The sequence below is a fragment of the Heloderma suspectum genome, chromosome 3 (genome assembly GCF_057233095.1).
Source record: "Heloderma suspectum isolate Gila_16-S chromosome 3, 16-S_ref, whole genome shotgun sequence".
Classification (NCBI taxonomy): Eukaryota; Metazoa; Chordata; class Lepidosauria; order Squamata; family Helodermatidae; genus Heloderma; species Heloderma suspectum.
Window position 1 is genome coordinate 133,721,617 of NC_139460.1, and position 25,297 is coordinate 133,746,913.

Sequence of the window (25,297 nt, forward strand, 5' to 3'; positions counted from 1 at the left end):
CCCTGGAGTGCACCATGCCTGCTCAGGTCCAGAGTATTCCTGTTTCTGATATTTACACCCTGGAGTGCACCATGCCTGCTCAGGCCCAGAGTATTCCTGTTTCTGATATTTACACCCTGGAGTGCACCATGCCTGCTCAGGTCCAGAGGATTCCTGTTTCTGATATTTACACCCTGGAGTGCACCATGCCTGCTCAGGTCCAGAGTATTCCTGTTTCTGATATTTACACCCTGGAGTGCACCATGCCTGCTCAGGTCCAGAGTATTCCTGTTTCTGATATTTACACCCTGGAGTGCACCATGCCTGCTCAGGTCCAGAGTATTCCTGTTTCTGATATTTACACCCTGGAGTGCACCATGCCTGCTCAGGTCCAGAGTATTCCTGTTTCTGATATTTACACCCTGGAGTGCACCATGCCTGCTCAGGTCCAGAGTATTCCTGTTTCTGATCTCATCTTCCACATTTGTGAAATGGCACAAGCAAAAGACAATGGCAAAACACTTTAAGCTTGACTCTTTTTCCTAGGCAGCATCGTGGTTTTAAGCAGGAGGTGCAGAACTGCAGCACCAGGGACCAAATCTGGCCCTCCTGGGGTCCCAAAATGGCCATACACCCTTCCCTTGTATATTCCAAACAACATAATGTGCCTTTTGAAAATGAAGGTGTCTTTTAAAAAATTATTTGGATTACGAATGCATTTCCTACCTACACTTAATGCTTCAAGTCAAATACTTTCCATTTGATGTTCTTGGTCTGTATGCAGAAAGTGAATTCATGTTGGTTGGAGTTGGAATTCATTTAATATAAAATAGAGAAGTTAATACTGGTTGTCCCTAGAGAGTCCTTGGTGAGTGAATTCTTTGTAGAAGTGTCTCAGCTGCCCCTGATAAAAATAAAAGCTGCTGCAAATTGAAAAAGAGTTGTGAATGGCTGTTTTAAGTTTGTCTATATTTTATCAGGTTCTTATTGCAATAATTAATCAATGTTTCCCCTCCTGACTTTAAAAATGTGTTTTAGACAGCAATCCTATAGCCCTTAGACTACTTATGAGGGTCCATAAGATGCAGCGGATCTCACCCTCATAAGCCCCTCCCAGGTGCTGCAAAAAGCTCCGTGGCAGCTCCCTTTCCCAAGGTTGGAACTCCAACCTCAGGAAGGGAGGAAATGGTTGTGTTGGGGGCAGGGCAGTGGAGAGGAGTGGGGAGGCTGTGGATCCACTGGCCTGTCAACCCCTGTTCCCAGCAGAGAGAGCAAGTTCGGCAGGCTCAAACAGAGGACGGAGAGGCAAGAATAGCTCCTCCTGCTCGCCAGCAAGAACCTAGCAGTGCACAGGATGGATGGAGGCCTCTGATCTCGGAAGCTTCCATCCCTTGTGAGTCTATCCCATAGGATGGTTTCCTAGTCCTCAGCTTTCTTCAGCGCCCTCTTGTTTCCTAGTCCTCAGCTTTCTTCAGCACCCTCTTGTTTCCTAGTCCTCAGCTTTCTTCAGCGCCCTCTTGTTTGTATCTGTTCTTGATGTTTCCGCTATCTAGAGCAGGTATGGGGGAACGTCTAGCCCACAGGCAGGATGCAGTCCTTCGGGGGTCCCTATCCAGTTGACAGTTCACCACTCCTCCTGCTCCGCTGCCTGAGGTGGGGGACTTCACCCCACTTTGTGGGAGAGACAGCCCTGGTCAGAGCACATCATTCCAATTCTATGTCAGCTCCATTGGCTTCCCAGCTCAATTCAAAGTAGTGGCTCAGACCTAGCCTTTGAAGCTCTAAATGGCTAATGACCAGGTTACCTTATGGGCTGTCTGCTCTGCTATAGGCCTCTCTGGATATTATGATCAATTTCAGTGCCTTACTCTTAGTGCCTTCTTGAGACATTAGTTAAGGAAGCACAAGGGTCGGGACCCTTTTTGTCTCTGAAATGCTCTTCTATTTGAATATCTAGAGACTCCCTCTTTATATCTCTTTCACCAGAATGTGAAGACACTTTGGTGGACTTTTAAAGTCTATCTATAGCCACTTACCAGGGAGTATGGGAACAGACATGCATAAACATGTATAGGGGTACACATGCATACAATAGTATCTGAGTAGACATGTATAGGATTGTTCTGTTAGTTTTATTGCTGCCAGTTTTAATGTGTAATGTCTTTTAGCCTTGCTCCTTTTAGTTTCTTAGTATTGGTATTATATGTTCTTTGTTTCTTCATATCGGTATTATATGTTCTTTGTTCCTGCTTTTAAAAATTGCTAGTTGTGTTTTTATTATGTTGCTGTTTTTGTTTTGTTTTGCTGCAAGCTGCTGTGGGTCCATTGCACAAAAGGGAAAAGTGATTGATCAAATGAGATCTTGAGATTGTTTATTATTTATTTATTTACAACATTTGTATACCATTCCACATCTAAACAGATTCTGGAGTAGTGAACAACAAGAAATAAAATGAACAAAAACCAAAAAGAATGAAACATGGTATTAAAATTATTCTTTAAAAAACAGAGTGCCAATAAAATCGAGGCTGGTTAACCAAGGAAGGCTTCCTGGAAAAGAGCTGTTTTCAGGAGGTGCCAAAAACAACCCCGTGTTTGCACTTGCCTGACCTCCAGAGACAGGGAAGTTCCATAGGAAGGGAGCCACCGTACTGAACGCTCTCCTCCGGGTGGACTCCTGTCAGGCCATAGGTCCATGTGGAGCCACCAGAAACATGCTCTCTGATGAGCTCAGTAATCGGGCAGGTTGGTAAGGGAGAAGGTGCTCTCTCAGGTATCCCAGTCCCAAGTTGTTTAGGGCTTTGTACACTAGTACCAAAACCTTAAACCTGGCCTCATCGTGAATAGGCAGCCAGTGCAGTGTCCTCAGCAAAGGAGTTGCATGCTGAAAAGGGGCAGCTCCCGACAACAGCCGCGCTGCTGCATTCTGCACTAACTCCAGCTTCTAGAGCAGCCCCACATAGAGTGCATTGCAGTAATCCAGTCTTGAGGTTACTAGCACCCATTCCACTGTGGGCAAGCTATCCCTGTTCAGGAGAGGCTGTAGCTAGCGAACCAATCGAAGCCCATAAAATGCAGGTGTTCTGAAAAAGGATTTCCTCTTCCAGGGTGAGATCCCAGTTTTAAGTAATCTCAAATGCTCTTTGGTGTCTATTGTTTCTATATAATTCAAACCTATTATGATTTTATCAGAAATTATTTTATATGTAATATTGTAAGTCAATCTTGTAAATGCACTGACAGTAGTACTAGCGGGCTCTGCCCCTCTTCTAGCAGCCTAGTTTCTATGCTGGGAGAAGAGGAGGAACGGAGCACTCTGCCCTTTGTGAGCTCACTCACTCACCTGCACTGCATGCAATTCCATGCACTTACCTGCATGCTATTCCTTGTCACCTATGGCTACCAAGTGAATGCTTAAGATAAGGCTGAAATAAAACAAACACATGACACTTAGAATGATATAAGCAAAAAAGATGGCTTCCCTACCCCAAGTAGTGTGAAATAAACTTTTCCATGTTGGAGAAAGGGAGACAACCAAGAAAGAGGAGAATGGGAGAAGCAAGAATAATAAAAGATGAAGGTAGCAATTATGGCATCTTGCTTAGGTCAATCACAGAACTGTTTGTTTCTTTGCTAGCAACCACATAAGATACTCAAGGTAAGTATCACATGGGCCCCCCAAAGTTGTGAGCAAGTGGTAATATTTGTGACATACAAGTACTAACAGAGTTCACTCAACCGTTAGTCAATTCATATGCCATCTTTGTGTGTCTGGTAACTAACTATCCGGAACCTGGAATGTCAGATCAATGAATCAAGGTAAGCTGGAGGTGGTCAAACATGAGATGGCAAGATTGAACATCGACATCTTGGGAATCAGCGAACTAAAATGGACAGGCATGGGCGAATTTAATTCAGGTGACCATCATATCTACTATTGTGGGCAAGAATCCCTTAGAAGAAATGGAGTAGCACTCATAGTCAACAAAAGGGTGGGAAAAGCAGTACTGGGGTACAATCTTAAAAATGATAGAATGATCTCAGTACGAATCCAAGGCAAACCATTCAACATCACAGTAATTCAAGTCTATGCCCCAACCACTGAGGCCGAAGAAGCTGAGGTTGATCGGTTCTATGAAGACCTACAACACCTTCTAGAACTAACACCAAAAAAAGATGTCCTCTTCATCATAGGGGATTGGAATGCTAAAGTAGGAAGTCAAGAAATCACCGGGATAACAAGCAGGCATGGCCTTGGTGTACAAAATGAAGCAGGACAAAAGCTAATAGAGTTTTGCCAAGAGAACATGCTGATCATAGCAAACACTCTTTTCCAACAGCACAAGAGGCGACTCTACACATGGACATCACCAGATGGTCAATATCGAAATCAGATTGATTATGTCCTTTGCAGCCAAAGATGGAGAAGCTCCATACAGTCAGTAAAAACAAGACCTGGAGCTGACTGTGGCTCAGATCATGAGCTGCTTCTTGCAAAATTTCGGCTTAAATTGAAGAACATAGGGAAAACCACTAAACCTTTCAGGTATGACCTAAATCATATCCCTTTTGAATATACAGTGGAGGTGAGGAATAGATTTCAGTGATTAGACCTGATAGACAGAGTGCCTGAGGAACTATGGACGGAGGTCCGTAACATTGTTCAGGAGGCAGCAACGAAATCCGTCCCAAAGAAAAAGAAATGCAAGAAAGCCAAGTGGCTGTCTGATGAGGCTTTACAAGTAGCTCACGAAAGAAGGGAAGCGAAAAGCAAAGGGGAAAGGGGAAGATATACCCAACTGAATGCAGAGTTCCAGAGAATAGCAAGGAGAGACAAGAAGGCCTTCTTAAATGAAGAATGCAAAGAAATCGAGGAAAACAACAGAATGGGAAAGACTAGAGATCTCTTCAAGAAAATTGGAGATCTCAAGGGAACGTTTTGTGCAAAGATGGGCATGATAAAGGACAAAGAAGGCAGGGACCTAACAGAAGCAGATGAGATTAAGAAGAGGTGGCAAGAATACACAGAAGAACTATACAGGAAAGATCTGAATGTCCCTGATAGCCATGATAGTGTGGTCACTGAACTTGAGCCGGACATCCTCGAGAGTGAAGTCAAGTGGGCCTTAGGAAGCATTACTAACAACAAAGCTAGCGGAGATGACAGTATTCCAGCCGAGCTATTTAAAATCCTAAAAGATGATGCTGTTAAAGTGCTGCATTCAATATGCCAACAAATCTGGAACACTCAACAGTGGCCACAAGACTGGAAAAGGTCAGTTTACATTCCAATTCCAAAGAAGGGCAACGCCAAAGAGTGTTCAAACTACCGCACAATTGCACTCATTTCACATGCCAGCAAGGTGATGCTCAAAATCCTACAAGCTAGGCTTCAGCAGTATGCGAACCAAGAACTACCGGAAGTACAAGCTGGGTTTCGAAGAGGCAGAGGAACTAGAGATCAAATCGCCAACATTCGCTGCATCATGGAAAAAGCAAGAGAATTCCAGAAAAACGTCTATTTCTGCTTCATTGACTACGCTAAAGCCTTTGATTGTGTGGATCACAACAAACTGTGGCAAATTCTTAAAGTGATGGGAGTACCAATCCACCTTACCTGTCTCCTGAGAAACCTGTACGAGGGTCAAGAAGTAACAGTAAGAACCAGACATGGAACAACCGATTGGTTCAAAATTGGGAAAGGAGTACGACAAGGCTGCATATTATCAACAACCTCCGATATGCAGACAATACCACCCTAATGGCAGAAAGCGAAGAGGATCTCAAGAGCCTCTTGTTGAGGGTGAAAGAGGAGAGTGCAAAAGCTGGTTTGAAACTCAACATTAAAAAAACTAAGATCATGTCATCTGGCCCTATCACTTCCTGGCATATAGAAGGGGAAGAAATGGAAGCAGTGACAGATTTTACTTTCTTGGGCTCCAAGATCACCGCAGACGGTGACTGTAGCCATGAAATTAAAAGACGCTTGCTCCTTGGGAGGAAAGCTATGGCAAACCTAGACAGCATAGTAAGAAGCAGAGACATCACCTTGCCGACAAAGGTCCGTCTAATCAAAGCTATGGTTTTCCCAGTAGTAATGTATGGCTGTGAGAGCTGGACTATAAGGAAGGCTGAGCGCTGAAGAATTGATGCTTTCGAACTGTGGTGCTGGAGAAGACTCTTACGAGTCCTCTGGACTGCAAGGAGGTCAAATCAGTCCATCCTAAAGGAAATCAACCCTGAGTGTTCATTGGAAGGACAGATAATGAAGCTGAAGCGCCAATATTTTGGCCACCTAATGCGAAGAGAAAACTCCCTGGAAAAGACCCTGATGCTGGGAAAGACTGAAGGCAAAAGGAGAAGGGGACGGCAGAGGATGAGATGGCTAGATAGCATCACGGATGCAATGAATATGAACTTGAGCACGCTCCTGGAGAGAGCGCTGGACAGGAAGGCCTGGCGTGCTATGGTCCATGGGGTCACGAAGAGTCGGACACGACTGAACGACTGAACAACAACAACTAACTATCCACAATACAAAACTGATCTCCATGATAATCAACTGTGGTTGTGATTTCACTGGCACTGTGGCTCAAAATGCTGGTATTTATTGCTGATGTGCAAACATTCTTCGATGAAATTTTAGCAAATGCCAAACACTGATGAGATAGTGTTAAGTTAGGGTGGTTGTGATGTACTATTCTACTTTCTCTATCGTCCTTTTAACAGATCATACAATCTACTGATTAGTTTCATTATTGTATCTCATAAACCAACTGGTAAATATTTATGATCTTCAAGAAATATGCAGTAAAACTGAACAGCTCTGTTATAATCCTAAACATTCTTGTACATAACAAATAATAGGCTATCATAAAACATAGGATACTCTCAATCTCAATGGAAGCTCTGCAGACATAACATATTCCTTATAATAGCTTGATTTAATTTGGCAGATAGGAGTTAATGCAATAAATTCATCAGAGTTTAATCTTACTTGGAGACTGCAAAAATGACAGCAGAGAAACACAGATGCAATCTTTAGTTTTCCTCTTTTTTGCTTCTTCTTAAATTCAAGCTACTGTACCTGTTCTGAGGGATGGCATTTCAGTATTTTTTTTCTAGATGTCTCTGTAATACCTAAACCAAAGAGAGAAGTATAGAAGAGCACAGGAGAGTAGGGCATAGACATGTTAAATTCATAATATTAGTACCTTTTCTTGTTGTTTTAAACTCTTACCTGGGAAGGAAAATAGATAAAATACTTGGAAATGAATCTCAAAATCAGGTATCCTTAAAGCCTCATTGAAACCAGGGTAGCTCAAGCATCTAACTACACTTAAGTACCATTGATTTCATTGGGCTTCAAATATACCTGTTGTATAAAATGTGTCTAGGCACTGTGCCTTAGAAAATGCACTCTACAGCTGGAAGAAGACATATTAACCAGCACTGCCTGGTGTCCAAATACCTGCTAAACAGGAAACAAAATACCATATCCAGCTATTTAGTCAGATATATGGTAGTTATACTTGGTCAGATGTATATGTAATACAGAACCCTATTCAGGTGTGTTTACTGCTATATAAGCATGTAGTAATAAACTCTGTATCTACAATGGCCATTGCTACCTGTGTCATTTGTAGCATTCATGTTGCAGGTTGTCCACCCATTGGCTAGCCCATGGGCTTGTGTTCAGTCCATGGGCTATTTACTTCTTTTTTAAATATATCACTAAGGGTGCAACCCTATGCAGGGTTAGGCAGAAAAAGTCCTAAAACTCCCACCATTTCGCAGCATTACAGCTTTTGCAGGTCCCCATAGTATGAAACCCTGTTGCTAGGCAATGCCAGGGGCAGGGGGTGTCTGTTCAAGTAATACATAGCTGAAGAACTCTTGGCCATCTACAATAATGTATGGATCCATTCATTTTCTCTTCTGCCTTTCTCCAAACACTCAAGGCAGGTTAAAAAACAAATAAAACAGTATCACGATTTATTTTTTTAAAATAACAATCCAACAATATAAGATAAGCACATTAAAGCACATTCTGTTCCATAATGTTTTCTAAGCAACTGAATTAGGCAGCCTTTACACCGGAGAGAGATCCACAAAGTAGCACTGTTAGAGAGTTCTTGGGATTCTGGTTATAATAGAAAGAAAGTCAGGGTACACCTAAGTCCCATTAATATCAATGATATTAAAAACTATATGAAAGTGCTCAAGTTTGCAGTCCCCAATTCTATATCCTCTGGGAGTAAACATCTGAGTAGATATGCATAGGATTGCACTTTAAATCTTTGGTTATGTAAATCTGTTTTTAGATTGCACCTGTAAAATTACGGACCATTACAGTAAATGCATTTTTGGTTAACCAAAAATTGCTGCAATCCACGGGCTCTAATAATGTGTGTGGAGCCCTATGCGCATATGGGCTTCCCCACTCTCTGTTATGGGAATGGAAATATTCAGCACATGCCTTGGGAAATACAGGCATGAAGCTTTTCCCTTCCCACAGGAGAGAATAAGCACTCCATTCAGCTCTGGAACATTGTCATAGAGTTCATCTAATGTGTATTTCTTTTCACTTCCTTCGAGTCTAAGCATATGGGCAAGACTAACCCCTGCAAAACTTTCCTCAAAGACAGAAAAGATTATCAGAGCTCAAACGTCAAATTTGCTATACATAATTCAAGCTCTAGCTGAAGGCAACAACTAGTGTCCTCCGATGGAGTCTACACATCCATATACGCACCAAAAGATGCATCCAGCCAGTTCAGTAGTGACTGGATGAGAACTGTCATGTGGATGGGAATGTGCATCTGCATTGGCATGGGGCTCATGCATGGAGGCGGCCCCATGCAAATCCCACTTGCCAGATCATCTATGACTTGAATGATGATAATGATGAAGATGATGATGATGATTAACAATACAGCTTCAACCACATGTATGTTTGTTTCATGTTCTCCCCCCTCCCTCTAGAACCATGTGGTAGTTTTCAGTATATCACAGTATACAGCTTCTTTGCCTTGTTTAAAGAACCCAATTTATTTTTTGCTAAAAATCTGTCAGGCTTCTCTGCTCTGGAATCCATAAAAAACTGATTTTCTACCACTTCCACAGCCTTCCTTGGCTTTCATGGGCCGTAAGCCAAGACATATGTTTTATTGAATCGCACCCTTAGACAGTACACATTTTGGATAGGCAACAATTCTGCACTAGAGACCTATACTCAATGTGAATTCTCGAGAGGATTCTCTCTGCCCAGTGATTTGACATATAGTCCCTTTTACTGCTTTGCTTTGTCATGTTTAACAGCTAGAAATAGAGAAGAGGAGATTGTAAAAGGAGAAGGAAAATGAAAAGGAGACACGGGAGGAAAAAAAGAGTCTGAATCTTTGTATTTGGAATGTGGGTGAATTATCCTTTGAATGTTCAGTCAGTCTGATGTACAGTCGGTATACTAGATGGTCATGTTTGTATTTCAGAATCAGTTCTTGGAAGGGCTAAAAAAAAAGATGATGATGATAGAGAGGAGACAGAAAAACTGTGAACACAACATATTAATCAAGGAGCGTATCTTAATAGAAACCTAAGAGCATTGTTCCTCACATTCTCTGGGATGACTGCAATACATCATATACATTCTAATGACATTTATGTAATTTCCAGTTCTGGCTGCATTACTTAATCAGAGTTGACATTATTGCAATGTAGATCTGTAGCTAGAATAAGGACCATTTCCTTATTTTCTCATAAAGGGGCTTTCAGTATGAGTCTTAGCAATAACACAAGGATTATACTCTTCCAAAAAGGAGATGGATCTGCTCCTGGCACGGTGTAATCATAAAGCGGTACTTTGCATTAACATAGAATTTGCTATTTATGCACCAGATGATGATCCAGCCTCTTTTAAAAATAAAATATAATGTGCAGACTTTCTATCCTGCCACCACCACAGCAGTGTAATAGCCATACCTGCAATTAAGTGGTTTTCTTATTTTCCCTCTCATTTCTAATTCTTAGTAATAATTTTTCAGACCTACACAGTGACTCAAAGTTGTTATCTCGCCCCCCAGCAATACTGTGAAACAAGCTAGTATTGGCTGTAAACAGTCTTCACAGGAGTCATTTTAGGTAGAGATGGAAAGTTTCCAGAAATTTTGAAACCGTGGGGAAAAATATGTATTGTATTGTTACATTTATATCCTACCTATCTCTGGACACACACACCCCAACATATTCCTCTCCCCTGAACTTCTCATCTTCTTCCTCTCTTCAGTCTCTTGGAGTTTCAGAACTACTTAGTCTTTCCAGGCGCCTTGTTCTCCTTTGCTGCGGCTTCAAAGCAGAAGGAGCTATTCATTGCTTTTAACCTGCTTTTAACCTCTGACCTTCTCCTCCTCCCCTTTCCCCTAAAAACCACCATATTCTCCCTTTTCTGTTTTGCAGAAAGCATTCTCCAACACCCCCTGCCAAACCAACAGGAAAGCCAAATCCTCCTCCGGCCCCATGCTGTGGTAAACCAATATTTATGCCTCAAGTGCAACTTCATACCCACTTACTTGGGAGTAAACACCACCGAAATCAATGGGACATGCTTTGGAGTAGATCTATGATTGCATTGTCAGTTTCCTAGTTGTTTTTTGAGGGAGAGGAATGAAAGAGAAGGGTGGGAACTGGAAAGACCTGAAGAGACATTCCAAACTTTATGTCCTTGAATGGAGGACGGTTGGGGAGGGGGAAAGAAAAACTGATTTAACACTTTGATGTGTCACACGAAATCATCCTCACAGACATTACAGCAGTTGTACACAGTTGTGCAACTATGCAGCTGCAGTTCTTTACTGAAAATTAAAGGAACATGCTGCATTTATTCACAGCTGTGCATTTTGTAGGTATGCATTTCAAAGTAGCATCCAAAAAAGAAAAATTAATGGATTGCCATCCAGCCTGGTTGAGGACATATGGAGGACAGGTCCTATTTCCTGCCCATATAGAGCCATTCCCCGGCATGTCCCCAAGATGAAATATAAAGGCAGGGAAAAAAGGTTGTCAAAGGTCAGTGTGCAACCACTCTCAGCAATACCATTTGGAACAGCATGCTGCCTATGCACACTGAAATCAATAGTGCAGGAACACTGCGATAGACAAAAATGCCATTATGAAATGGGCCTTTGAAATACCAAAATATAGAGGTAGAAATCATGGAAGAGTTACAGTTTGGTGAGTGTGTCATGTGGTGTGCATGTGAGCCAGATGTTGCAGTAACAGGGGAAAACCCTAGGGTAGATTTGCAAGAATGTTTCTTTAATCACTATCAGCATCTGAAAGAGCCATAGCTTCTTCTTTTGGAGGGGTTTGGAAGAAGATCTTTCAACCCAAGTTTCACAAGCAGCATGCTTCGCAGACTCCCAGGTTACACTCCTGTTCCAAATATCCAAAGATGTTCTGTATTCTGTAACATTTGAAATTACTTTTCCAACATCAGGTTCTAAGAGTGTTCATTTTTGTAGGCATTCATTCAAACACAGTAGCAATGTCATCAGCTATCATCAGTATTACTGCATTTCAAGTCTTAGATCTAGATTCCCAGCAGTGTGAATTGGATAAAACTATCTTAAAATACAGCTTTCAAAAGGATTCTGCTCATTCTAAAAGAGAATATATTTCACACATTTTATTTTAATAACCCTCCCCCATTTTAATGGGAATATATATATATATATATTTCCCAGGCCTTCATCTATTTAAACTTAGGGGCTGTGTAGTGGTTAGAGTGTTGGACTGTGACTGGCTTCAAATCCCCGCTTGGCCATGAAACTCATTGGGTAACCTTGAGCCATGTTACTGTGAGCCTAAGCTACCTCACAGGACTGTTGTAAAGAGAAAATGGGGCCAGGTACACTGCCTTGAGCTCCTTGGAGGAAAGTCAGGATATAAATGTAATAAATAAATAGTGAATAAAATGAATGATGATCTCTTTGTCTATTTGTGAATCAAAATGAGTACGGCAAGAAATGCAGAAACAGTTCAGCATACCCATGTCTAGTTCATAGGAGCCTGAAAAAGGGAGGGGGGTGTACTTCTTTTGTCACAAATTCTAGTGATCAAGTGTATAAGGAAGGTATATGGAATATATGTATATATATGTATGTAATGCATGTATATGGAAGGTAACAGAACACAACTGGGAGAGAAGGGATTCTGGAGGGTAGTAAGGTAGGCTGGACTCAATATAAGCTTGCAGGAAGAAAAGGGGACAAGAGAATAAAAAGGAAAAAAATGTTACCCCTCTCTTCTCTCCCCTGCCCCCTAACACTTTGGGCCATAGTTCACTTTTGCTACATTAGTAAAATAAATGGTTTTTCGCGCCCACAGCACGTCATAGTTTATGAGCTAGGTGCCTTTGCTGCAGCAGTGAAAATACTTACGTAAGACATTTACACTCCCACACATACAGAATTCATTCCACAATTGCACTCCAGCTGATACACTCAAAAATACATGTATCTGTGAACAATCTTAGCTATAAAATGTAACTATTCATACCAGAAGATACATGTTTTTTAAACTGCAAAAAATAACAGTAAGAAAATCTACGGTGAGAAAAATATAGCTTGCCCACTCCACTTTCTAAAGACTAAAGAGCTGACTGGCAGTGCCACAGCTCCAGTAGAACATTGCATGGAGCCGGCCTGGTATCTGATCCGAGGTCATGTCTTCAGTATGCAGTCTTTCTTAGGGCTGCATCAAATGTGCCTAAAAGCTCAATCCTATGCATGTTTAGACATGCTGCGAGTTGTAGGACATGCATAGGATTGTGCCCTAGATTGTGCTGGTTTAGTCTTTGTTTGGTGACTGTTGCATCTCAGGGCTTCCTCTGAAGAGTCAATTTGTTCAAAAATTTGTTCAAAAGCTTCCCATTTTTTATTATCACATTGACTATAATGGGGTGGTTCAATTTGTTCAAAAATTTGTTCAAAAGCTTCCCATTTTTTATTATCACATTGACTGTAATGGGGTGGTTCAGTTTGTTCAAAAATTTGTTCAAAAGCTTCCCATTTTTTATTATCACATTGACTGTAATGGGGTGGTTCAATTTGTTCAAAAGCTTCCCATTTTTTATTATCACATTGACTGTAATGGGGTGGTTTTTCTTTTCATTTTAATGTTCAGAATGTTTCAGTGACTGGATGATTAATCATTTGTCTTTTCAGTTCATTTCTGAAGTGATAATGATGTGTATATACTGGATATTTTGATTCATTTAATAAAACCCTGTAGTCACATGAAAGTAGGGCAGGGAAGTTTCTCCATATGAAAATGGTGCTATTACTTATGGTAAGATGCATGCAAAACAACATGGTAGTAGATGTAGAACTCTTCTGTCTCCTATTCATTTTGTTCACGTGGTTAGTGCCAATCAGATGACTGTTGATCTTTTTAGCGGAGATGGAGAGGACTGTATGGTTGATTAAAATGGAAGCTTTGAAACCTCATAACTCAACCTTCCCCAATCTGGTGCCCTCCAGATGTTTTGGACATCAATTCCCATCAGCCCCAGCTAACACAGCCAATGGTCAAGAATGCTGGGAGTTGTAGTACAAAAAATTGCTGCTAGGTTTTACTCTGGTTTTATTCTGGTTATATTGTTATATTGTGGTTTTAATATTTTATATTGTTTTACTGTGTGCTTTTTGGTTTTAATTTTTGTGAACTGCCCAGAGAGCTTCAGCAATTGGGTGGTATAGACAATAAATAAATAAATAGATAGATAGATAGGGAACCAAGTTGGTGAAGGTTGTTGTAACTTTAGGAATACAAAGCAGATTTTTCAATGAAGGGCACATCCTTGAAATAGCTGTGAATTTTGAGGTAATCTAAACTGGCAAACTGGAAACAAAATACATACATTTTGGGTAGGAACAAAAATTATTGCAAACAGTAGGAGTTGTGTATATAAAGCCAAATATTTAAAGCTATTATAGCCAAGTTATATCCATTTTTTATTTAATGTTCCTGAAATTTGCTCAGATTACACCCCTCACTGGGATCGTTCTCCTTTCCAAATATTGTACTGATAGGCAAATAATCTATTTGCTCCCCACCCTGCCCACCTCGAAGCTTTAGCCCTCTTCAGGTGTTCAGTATGAATGCTTGAAGCGGCTCTCTTGCATGAGCGGGCAAACTCCACCCCCACTACACACTGGCAGGTGTTGACCATGTCCCGCAGCCGACATGCATCTGGTGTCAATCAGAAGAGACCCTACACACATATGGGCGCAGAGCTCCCTCCATGAGGATACAAACTCTGTCCAGGGTTTGCATGCAACCATTCCCATCTAGGGCCTCCTTCAGACTGACACCAATCACGTGTCAGCAACTAGGGCAGATCAGGCCCACTTGTGCATGAGAGCACCTTGTAAACTTAGGTTGAAAATTATGCCTGTTTGGCACTGCCAGACACCTGAAGCCAGTCTGATTCACATATTCTGGGAATGCCTCAAATTGCTCACTTCTCGCAGGACATTGTAACTCGTATCAACATCGGATGTTGGGCTGGTTTGCACAATTGCCACAGCCAAGCGTGGCTTACTTATGCCATTGTGAGTTGTGGCGCATGGTGGCCGCCCTTTGAATATTCAAGCCACAGCAGGCGGTCACCATGGCTTATTGTGTCTTGCAAGCCCCGCGAGGGTGGCTTATACGAAGACTAAGCAACCCTCGCATAACCCTAAATAGCCCATGGGTTACGCGAGGGTTGTTTAACCCTCGCATAAGCCACCCTTGTCAGGTTCACATGACATGATAAGCCATGGTGACAGCCCACCACGGCTTGAATATTCAAAATGGCTGCTGGCATGCACCATCACCCACTGTGACTTAAATAAGCCACAGTGGGCTGTGGTGGTCAGGTGAACCCAGTCATTATCTACTTCACTGACCTTTACAGCTAGTAATTTAATCCTGGGTTATATACCAGCTCTATGGGCACTCCCTAAGCATCAAGTAGAATGGAACCAGCGGGCAGCTCTGGTTGCCAAGAGGATTGTTTTTGTGAGTCTCCCTCTGTGGATGACTGGCTCAGTGACATGTTGGATCTTTGTACAAAGGAGAGGATTGCATTCAACAGATGAGCTACTCCTAACACCTTCACTTCCAGTTGGCAAGACCCTATGTCTTTGAACAATGACTCCTCACCATCTTCATCCAATTCTTAGCCTGATCTCACTGTTGCCTTTTGTCCCCTCCTTCGCCCTTCCCTGTTTCCTCTTCCTCCTCCTCCTCCTCTTCTTCATCTTCTTCTCTCATTTCCATTTCCCCCTTTTTTTTCCTTCTTAAAAGAAAAACTGCCAGGACTGGTAGCATTTTATTATTGATATTTTTATTCTATTCAGGAGTGGGGCAAAGGGCTATAAGTACTCTTTATTTGTTGTTATATACTCAGTGTTTTGTTTAGAAAATGATAACAATCCTAATGATAAAGGAAAAGGCCAGCTGTCTTATCTATTTAGCAACTCCCACCACTAATATATTGTATAATATATTGGGATCACTCAACAAAGCTGATGGGCAGCAGGACTGACAAAAGAAGTACTTTTTCACCCAGTGCTCAATCAGGTGATGGAATCCATTGCCTCAAGATGAGGTCATGGCTGCTAGTGTTTAAACATATGAAGTTGCTTTCTGTGACCCACTTCCCATGATCACCACAGCCCACCATGGCTTATTTAAGCCACGGTGGGTTGTGGTGCATACCGGTGGCCATTTTGAATATTCAAACCATGCCAGGAAGTCGCCATGGCTTATTGTGTTGCCCAAACCTGGCAAGGATGGGCTGTTGACATGGTTAACAAATCACCCATAATCTACGGGCTGTTTTAGGTTTGTGGGTATTTTGTTAACCACGCCAACAACCCACCCTCACTGGGTTGGGACGACACCATAAGCAACGGCAACAGGCCTCTGTGGCTTGAATATTCAGAATGGCCACCAACACACACCGCAACCCACCATGGCCTAAATAAGCTATGGTGGGCTACTGCAATTGTGTGAACCAGCCCTATTAGTCAGACCAACAGTTCCTCTAGACCAGGCTTCTCCAACCTGGTTCCTACTAGATGTGTTGGACTACAGTTACCATTATCACCATTCAGAAAGGTCATTGCTGACTGGGGGTGATGAAAGTTATAGTCCAGCATACCTGGAGGTTGGGGAAGGCTGGTCTAGACCCCTATTGCCTATTCTGACTAAGCAGCTCCATGTTTCAGAGACAGGGATGGGGAATGTGTGTCCCTCCAGATGTTGTTGGACTGCCTCTCCCATCCTCACCGTTGACTCTGCCAGCTAGGGCTGATGGAGTTGTAGTCCAACACCATCTGAAGGGGCACACATCCCACTCCCCTGCAGGTGTGACTCTGCACCATCTGCTAGACAGCAACATTGGGAAAGGGCTATTACCTTCATGTCCTCTTTATGGGCTTCCCAGAGACATTGTTTAGCCACTTTGGGAAATGGGATGCCTTCATGTCCTGCTTCTGGGCTTCGTAGGGGCTTCTGGCTGGCCACTGCTGGAAACAAAATGCCGGAGTGGATGGACTAACCCAGCAAGGCAATTCTCTTGTTCTCACATTGGTGCCATCTGTGCAGGGTACCAATCCAGTTTCTCCTTAGTTAGACAGAAATATGTAACATCTGCTCAGCAATGGTTACTCTTCAATAAGAATCCTGAGCAGTGGAAACATAACATGTAAACAAGGCCTCTATTGCTAGTTAGAAGGTGGAAATCCACTTCTAGGGTGGGTGAAATCATCAGCTCTCCAGTTCACATTTGTAAGTCCTTGAGAGCTAGTAACCCCCTTCCTTTGCTCCTGTACAGTCAAATTTAACAGGAATAATTCATTCAATATTTGTATTTTACCAACAGGGGAAGCATAAGAAATAAGATCAACCCAAGCACTGAAACTACAAGAGACTACATAGTTATCTGTTTCGGAAGCCTGCACAATTTTTTAAAAAAGCTTCTTTCAAAACAAAACAGTAGAAGTTTCACCTAGACTTCTGTCTTGTAAATAATTAAACATAATAACATGGAAACTCTCCTTCCGCAATTAATACTGCATTTGTAATGAGAATATTGTTTCCCTTCAAGGTACAATGACTGAAATCCAACTGAAAGTGGTAATCATAAACCACAGATTAGCAATAATGTTTTTTTCATTTTTTAGCTGGTCACCTAGCAACTTTGCCACTACCTGCTGCCTTTGCAAATAAGCTGAAGATAACGGCTTTGTGGGTAATTATAGAAATTAAACTTTTACTGACACAAATTAAAACTAGAACAGATAAAATAAAATAGGTTTAAATTGAACCAAGTTCTCTAGGAAATTACCCCCTTTCAAGCTTCCAGCTGTTGAATTTTAAGCTTTTATTCTTTTTCCTCCTCCTTTAAATTCTCATTGTGCTTTTGATGAAAGCCAGGTATGGGGGGGGGGGGAGGAAATAATCAGTTATTCTATATTGCTTTTTACAATTGCTGGTGGAAGAAATGTACTTACTAATCCCCTCAGAAATGCTTAAGTGACCATTATCCAGCAGCCTAGATAAGAATAATAATATTAAGAAATTGTAGCAGGTAATTATTTTTTCTCAGATTCTTTATTTAAATGTGCATCCTGCCCATTTCTAAAGTCTTTGGGCAGGTGAGGCATTTCAAAATAGACAAAAAACATCTTTTAAAAAATCAAATAAAATCTGCATTTTTAAATCTACAAGAATATATGTTCTATTGGCTTCATCCCCAGCTAGAAAATTCATTGGTTCATTTTATTTATTTTGAAACTTATATCCCACTTTAAAAATAAAAATAAATTCAAAGCAGCTTACCACATAAAAAGTATATAAAACACATCAAATGTAAAAAGAAATTGAAACAAAGCAACCCATTTTGAGAATGGTCTCACAAAGCTTCTGGAAAATGATCAGGCTTGGCCTTTACCAAAGCCTCCAAGGGAAGAGCATTTTGTATAGATTTCCCAAGAAGTATGCTGGGGTGTAAAGTTGTGCCTGGCAGAATATAGTGGGTCACAGAGACCCTGGCAGCAGAATATGGTGGATAATGAGAGGAGCTATGCCACAACCTGGCAAGTCAAAGAGACAGCCAGGATGGAATCTGGTCCATAAGCAATAGAATCAGATGAAAAATGGCTTGTCATAGATGCATTCACAGTTGTGAGAAGCAACTGAGACCTCCTCTCTACATACCTGTGTTTGTCAAACACAGTGGTATGCAGATGAATTATTAAAAGGGCTCCTTGGTCAATCATAAACAAGATGGTCTCAAAGGTGTATAAAAACCAAGCTATTTATGAATACAAGTATGAAGATCGACTCATACATAGGGCAAATCTGTGCATGAAAGCTTGTTATTAAAATACCAGATCAATATACTCTTGAACTGCACCATCAGAAATATTGGGTGTTGATGGGTTAGATATGGAACGCTAAACTGTTTCTAGACAACTGTTTCTAGACATGTCCTTTAAGCTTGAGAGCTGGATGTTCAAGTAATAATAATAATAATAATAATAATAATAATTTATTTATATATCATGTTTCCTAAGTAATCAAAGCATTTATTTTTAACTGCTGTAGCCTGGATTTGATCTTTAGTTGCAGGGAACCAGCACCACCTGCTGTGAATTCATAAAACTGGAACAGGCAAACCGATAACCTCTGGAAGCTCTTTCTTGTATTTTGTTCCCACTATTCAAGTATATGTATATTTTCCCAGCTTACTGATGGATTTTGCATTTTGTATTCACTTTGTTATGGAACAAGACTTTTCAAGCATAGGCGTAGCCAGAGCTGCAAAATCCTCGGCAGACAGAAATCGCAGATGCCTAAACAGGGCCTGGTGACTGGCTCAAGGACTGTAGAAGTGGGAAGAAAAAGGGTTTCTCCTCCTGCATCTGCTGTTACTTATATAGGACATGACTGCAGCATTTTCTTACTTTCCACTCCCTTCGTTTTCCAGTTACTAGTTGTGTCACAGTTCCAGTTTGGCTTGCCTTACAGCACTGTTAAGCTGAAATGGAGATAGTGGTGGCACCGAACTTCATAATAGGTTTATGGGACACAGAATATGAGTTTGCATATTCTGCCCCTGATTGATTCTAGATCTGGGTTCAGCTCCCCCCACCCCCAAACTTCAGGTCTCAGAGGCTATCCATCCACCCCACCACCACTTTTGGCCCCCTTCATTTTCCATCCAAACTCAACAGACAGTGGCCTGGTTCACACAATCACGGCAGCTGAAACAAGCCACCATGGCTTGTTGCAGCTGCCACCATGCATGCTGGGTGCGTGCCAGCCAGATTTCCCTAATTATCTACACCGGCACAGCTTGCCATATTGTCCGAACCTGGGCAGTCATGCGGACCAGGTCTTTGTCTTCTGTGAAATAGGTTTCCTTTGATGCTGAAAACTGTTGTTTCAAAAAGTTGTCTTTTCTTAGGGAGATTGGCTGATTGCTCTTAATAGCTGGCCTTCTGAATGGCTCGGAAATACCCCAAATGGGGATACCTCCACCCCCCACACATACCCCTGGCTAGAGATGTTGTAATCTAGGTTCTGTGAAGGAAACAAAGGCTGGGCTGCAGTTTGAGACAGAGGCGGAGAGAGTCAAGGAGCTGAGTTTGCACTCTGTAAGCATCTTAGGGTGCTAGCAGTCTCCCTGGAGATCTGAAGCAGGAACAGTGGGCTTTGGCTATCTGTTGGAGTATTTAAGCTGTACCTCCACCTATGCTCATCCTGTGTATTTGTGAATAAACACAAATATCACAATATGCCAGTAAGCCTGCAAGAGCCACCTTCCAAACCGGGGCAAGTGCTGCATCCCTGGAGTTTCTCACCGCTCAGCTGAGTGGGGTGCGGATAACGCTATGGGCTAGTTTGCACGATTGCCAGGCAGTTAACAAGCCATGGTGGCTTGTTAACCACGCTGCATGTGCTGGTCACATGCCAGCCAGATTTGCTTAATTACCATCACCAGCGCAGCTTACCATGAGGGTAGGTTGTTGCCGTGGTTAACAGACCACGCAGAACTAGGATTCTGGGGTTGTTTGTTAACCATGGCAGTAATGCACTCTCACCGGGTTCAGACCACATGGTAAGCCACAGCAGCGAGGGTAATTAAGTAAATCAGGCCAGCATGTGACCGGCAAGCACATTGTGGTTAACAAGTAACCATGGCTTGTTGATTGCATTGGTGATTGTGCGAACTGAGTCTATATCTTTCCTGCCGAAAGAACTGGAATTAATGGAACTATGACTGAATAAACAGTAATAGAAGGCATTTTGGAAGATAGTTTTCAGGAAATGGAAGAAAGGCAATATCCTGGCTTTACCTTAGTGACAGTCTCTTAGAATTTTATGCTGTATATTATATATATATTGATAATCCTGGCACTGTTGCTTTGGCTTGTCTTTATGTCTGATTCTTTTCTCTTCTTTCCTCCCCCCCCCCCACTTCTTCCTCTTAGACTGTCTACAAAGCCTGGCTCTGTTCCCAGTATTTTGAAGTCACACAGTCTCACTGCAACAACACAATTCCTTGCAAGCAATACTGTTTGGAGGTTCAGACAAGGTGTCCATTTATATTACCAGACAATGATGATGTCATCTATGGAGGATTATCCAGTTTCATCTGTACAGGTATGGCTGATTTCAGCTGCTGCTACTAACATCCCTTTCTGAACACAGCACTGTATGATGGGTCTAACTATATCTTCATTCCACATTCATTTCAATTACCAGAGCCCAAAGGCTTTCAAAGGTTTTAAAGCAGGTGTAGCCAAAGTATCAAAATGTAAGGGCTAAATATGGCTGAGCATCACCTTCCACCACCACCACCATGGCAGTGCTTCTACTTCTCCATCTCCATCTTTCTACAGCCCTCACAGCTGACACTGCTATTCTCTCACCATCAGAATCCACAGAAACCCCTCACTTCTTCCTCTGTATCCATGAGTCCTCCTGCACCACCACCAACTAGTCCAGAGCCCTGCAGCTAAACACGCACCACTTTCTTCTCTGTCCCAGCTAGGGATGCTGGAGAAATTTGAGATGGACCAAAATGAGTTCAGATTTTTAAGAATCCAGCCTGCGGAATCCGCTGCAGACAAGCCTCCTCAGGCTGTGCAAAGTCCATGGACTTTGGGATCTTTTCTTTTACTTTCCCAGAATTTACACAAATTTATTCATAGGAAAATACACAAGTTTCCATCCTGGAAAATATATGCAGGGAAAAGTTAAATGGAATTGGGGACAATATGCTAAATGTTATGTACTAACATAAATTATGTAAATTGTTGCGAACCCTCTTACGGAATTGTTTGCGTATTTTTCTGCATAACAGAAAAACCCCAAATCTGTGAACAGACCCCAGAGCAAACAACACCACACAATCCATGAAATACATGGGGTGGATTTCGCAAATCCAGACATCCCTAGTTCCAGCATGACTGGGAATTTTCAGAAACAAGTACATGACAAGTTTGTTCCATTTCTCCACTTTCCATGTTGTTTCTTGGGTCTAATTCCATTTTAATCCTTATATGCTCCTCCTGTCCATATTGCCTGCTCAAAAGCCATAGCTTGGCCAATACTCTTTCGGGTCCTGTCTAGACAGAGCTTCCCATGCTATTGCTTGAGCTCTGGGGTGCTAAATCATATATGCAGAATGCAAAGAAACGAGATACACTGCTGGAACAAGTACCTATTGAACGAGCTCGTCATTGTCCACCACTTGCTGCATAGCCCAATGCTGTAATCGCAGGCAGCTCCCAGCCCCTGTAGGGGAGTCATTCCTGCTCATATTGGTAGGCAGGGGTAACTATTGAATGAGTATTAGGCTCAACAGCTGATACGGCCATTAGTGTACTACTGGCTCACCAAATGAAGGTACCTACTTTTTTGAAAGTGCCACCTACCTTTACATTCTGCACTTTGAGCACACACTGCTAAAAAGGGGGGTAGATGGATCGTGTGGTTGGGGCCTTTTCACTTAAGACAGTACACCATAAGACCATAAGTTTCAAATCACACCTCACCAAGTGGGGTATACATGTGAGTCAGATCTAAACCGTACCTGTTCCACATGTAGAACGCATAGACTGCCCCCCTGTGTAACCTTGCCCAACCTACATTTCTATGATGCAACCAAAACAACTGTCCGAAAAAATCATAGAATCATAGGGTTGGAAGGGGCCTGCAAGACCATCGAGTTCAACCCCCTGCTTAATGCAGGAAGCCTGACTCCCACGCGGTCTCCCATCCAAGTACTGACCAGGGCTGACCCTGCTTAGCTTCTGAGATCAGACGAGAACAAGGGGCTCTGGTCATTTGTTCATCATCATAACATAATTAGAGAGGAGAAATTCGAGCTTTTGTAATACTGCAGGGAGACTAATTAATTATTGAATCGGAACAATCCTTTATCATACCTGCTTTTGACACTGCTATTAACTCTAATGCATGCATACAGTGTCATGGCTAATTAAATCTGTTGAATACACAGGGCAGAAGAGCTTATTCTTCACTTTTAAAGATACATAGCTAAGGTTTTAAAAAGATAGGAAGTCTCATATGCCTATACTGAGCCCAGAAAAGCCTGCATTGTCTGTGACGTAGTAGCAAGTCTTGGAATCAGCACGAACGCCACAGTCATAATACCATCCCCACCCTGAGCTACCTCAGGACTACCTCAAAAGGACTACTTCAAAAGAGATGGAAGGGGGACACACCGAGAAATCTGCTTTCCAAGGCTGGGCCCTCTTTCCCTTGTGGCTGTTTTCCTCTGTCTGACAAGAATGTCCATGTGCCTAGAACGGACTTGCCAACTGGGCAGGCAGAGTAAAGGGAAGGCAGGGAGAGTCTCACAGACCAACTTGGGTAAGCAGCCTAGATTAGAAATGATAGCTGTATCAAAGGCGAACGCATGCTAACACACAGGGCCAGCGTCAATGGTCGGCACGGACTGGCACCTGCTGAGGGCCCACACCTGGTCCTGAAGCCAGCTGACAGGAGCCTCTCAGCCTGCTCTTCCTCTTCATCATCGCAACCTGCTTCATTACCCACCTCTCACTCTAGCCCAGAGGGAGTGAGCGAGCAAGCCAGCAAACAGCAATGGTGAGAAGTAGTGGTAGCTGAACACGAGAACGTAAGAAGAGCCCTGCTGGATCAGACCAAGGGCCCATCTAGTCCAGCGTTCTGTCCACACAGCGGCCAGCCAGCTGCCCACAGGAAACCTACAAGTGGAACGTGAATGCAACAGCACCGCCCCGCCCGTGTCCCCCAGCAACTGGTGTACACAGGCGTACTGCCTCAGACACTGGAGGTAGTGTTTAGCCATCAGGACTGGCACTCCGCTTGGCAAGCAAGCCGGAAGAATGCGGAAGAGGAGCCGCTGCCACCGCCAGCGACAGTGGCAGAGAGGGAGGAGGCTGACTGAGGGAGGGGGCCCCACTGAGGGTGTCTTGCCCAACAGCTCCCAAAACCTGGAGCTGACACCGCTAATGCTTATGGTTATTTATTTATTTATTTATTTATTAAATTTATGTCCAGTTTTTCTACTACAAATGGTGTTCAAGGCAGCTAACAAGAATAAAATACAAATACAAAATGATAATCAAAAGACAAAAACCATTCAATTAAAAATGTCAATAAAATTAAAAATAAACATTAAAAAGTTGATTCTGAACAGGCATTTATTTATTTATTTGTTTGTTGCATTTATATCCCCGCCTTCCCCCCCCCAGTAACCCAAAGCAGCATACATGAACAATCCTCCTCCTCTCCATTTTATCCTCACAACAACAGCCCTGTGAGGTAGGTTGGGTTGAGAGTTTGCAACTGGCCCAAAGTCACCCAGTGAGCTTCATGGCCGAGAGAGCGGGGACTAGAACCTGGGTGTCCCAAGTCCCAGTTCAACACTCGAACCATTACACCACACTGGCATATGCTCTGAAATAATGCAAAGGTGGAAAGGGGTAAAAACCCAAAGGCACAAAAAGTAGAAGAACCTTCAGAGTGCTTTCCCTCTGGGGAAATTCTAAAATTGAAGGATACAATTTTGAAGTTACTCCTAAATTCTTAAATAAAAAACATAAGGCATGATCCAGCAGGAACGTCCTTTGTGGGAAATCACTGCCCCTACCCCGTTTTTCAGACCATGTGTGATTATACCTCAGGAACATCTGCTTCCCTTTTTTATTATTCACTTTAATATTAACATATCAACAGAACAAGTAACAATAAAAGAGGTTCTCTGATAATAAAATCAGCAGGACCCTGGTACATATAAGTGTAACTCGTAACAATTTACAGATTACTGTTGACCCTTAGTCTTTAGATATAGACATCTCCCAGGGTGATATGTTTTGCAGTTCTGATGTATGAAAGAGCCTGAAATGGTAGACTGTAGTTCTGTGTGGCTGGTCAGCAGCTGCTTTCTCTTCTTCATTCCTGCAGGTCTGAAACAGCAAAATGTGGGGCTTCTTGAACAGGCCTCAGGTCACTCTGGTTGTGCTGCTCCCTGAGAGGAACTCTCTTCGCTCTGGCTAGAATAGCCACCTGAATAAGGAAGGGGGGGGTCCTTTTGTAACTGCGCCCCCTTTTTCCTTATATGGCAACTCCATTTAAGTGAGTTGTCTGCTTTTTAACAGAGTAACAGTTAATGCCTTGAACTTTGGTGTGGGGGTTACACAAAAGTAGAACACTCTTTGTTTAACAAAAGAAGGGAGATGTCTGTTTGAAAGTAACTGCAACAATTACTCTTAAAATTCACTAGTTTTGTTTTGTGCAATCTTGGCCCCACTTATGGAAATATAAAATGGTGTCCCCATGCACCCTAACACTAGACCACCCCTTCAATAAAAACTCTTTTAACGGCCATGGATTTCAGTTTAGAGTTAAGCATAATCCTGAATCCAGCACATTTAAACTCATGGAACTTAAAAGTGCTTCTTATAACTTGGGTTGTGCCCCTATACTGTTAAGGCCACATTATTTAAACTTTTAATATATAAGCAAAGGCTAGATCTTATTTTATGCTTTGAAGTGAACATGCTTCCTAAGCGTGGTTTGCTTTCTCAAGAGTGCTGAAGGATTTAACGTGCAATCCTATGCCTGTTTACACAGAGAAATGGCCTACAACTCCCAGCATTCCCCAGCCAGCCATGCAATCTAGCCAAGGATTGCACCCTTCATGGCATGTATATGACAGCCAATGAAACACCAATGGTGATAATAA

At 42.3% G+C, this 25,297-nt stretch overlaps 1 protein-coding gene across 1 annotated transcript in view; it reads left to right on the plus strand.

The window, feature by feature from the left end:
- NALF1 (NALCN channel auxiliary factor 1) overlaps positions 1-25,297 on the plus strand; it is a 569,070-nt gene that overhangs the window by 535,321 nt on the left and 8,452 nt on the right. Inside the window, exon 2 of the mRNA XM_084844653.1 lies at positions 20,529-20,700. Within this exon, the coding sequence (XP_084700779.1) occupies positions 20,529-20,700 (172 nt within the window). The remainder of the gene's footprint in view (positions 1-20,528; positions 20,701-25,297) is intronic.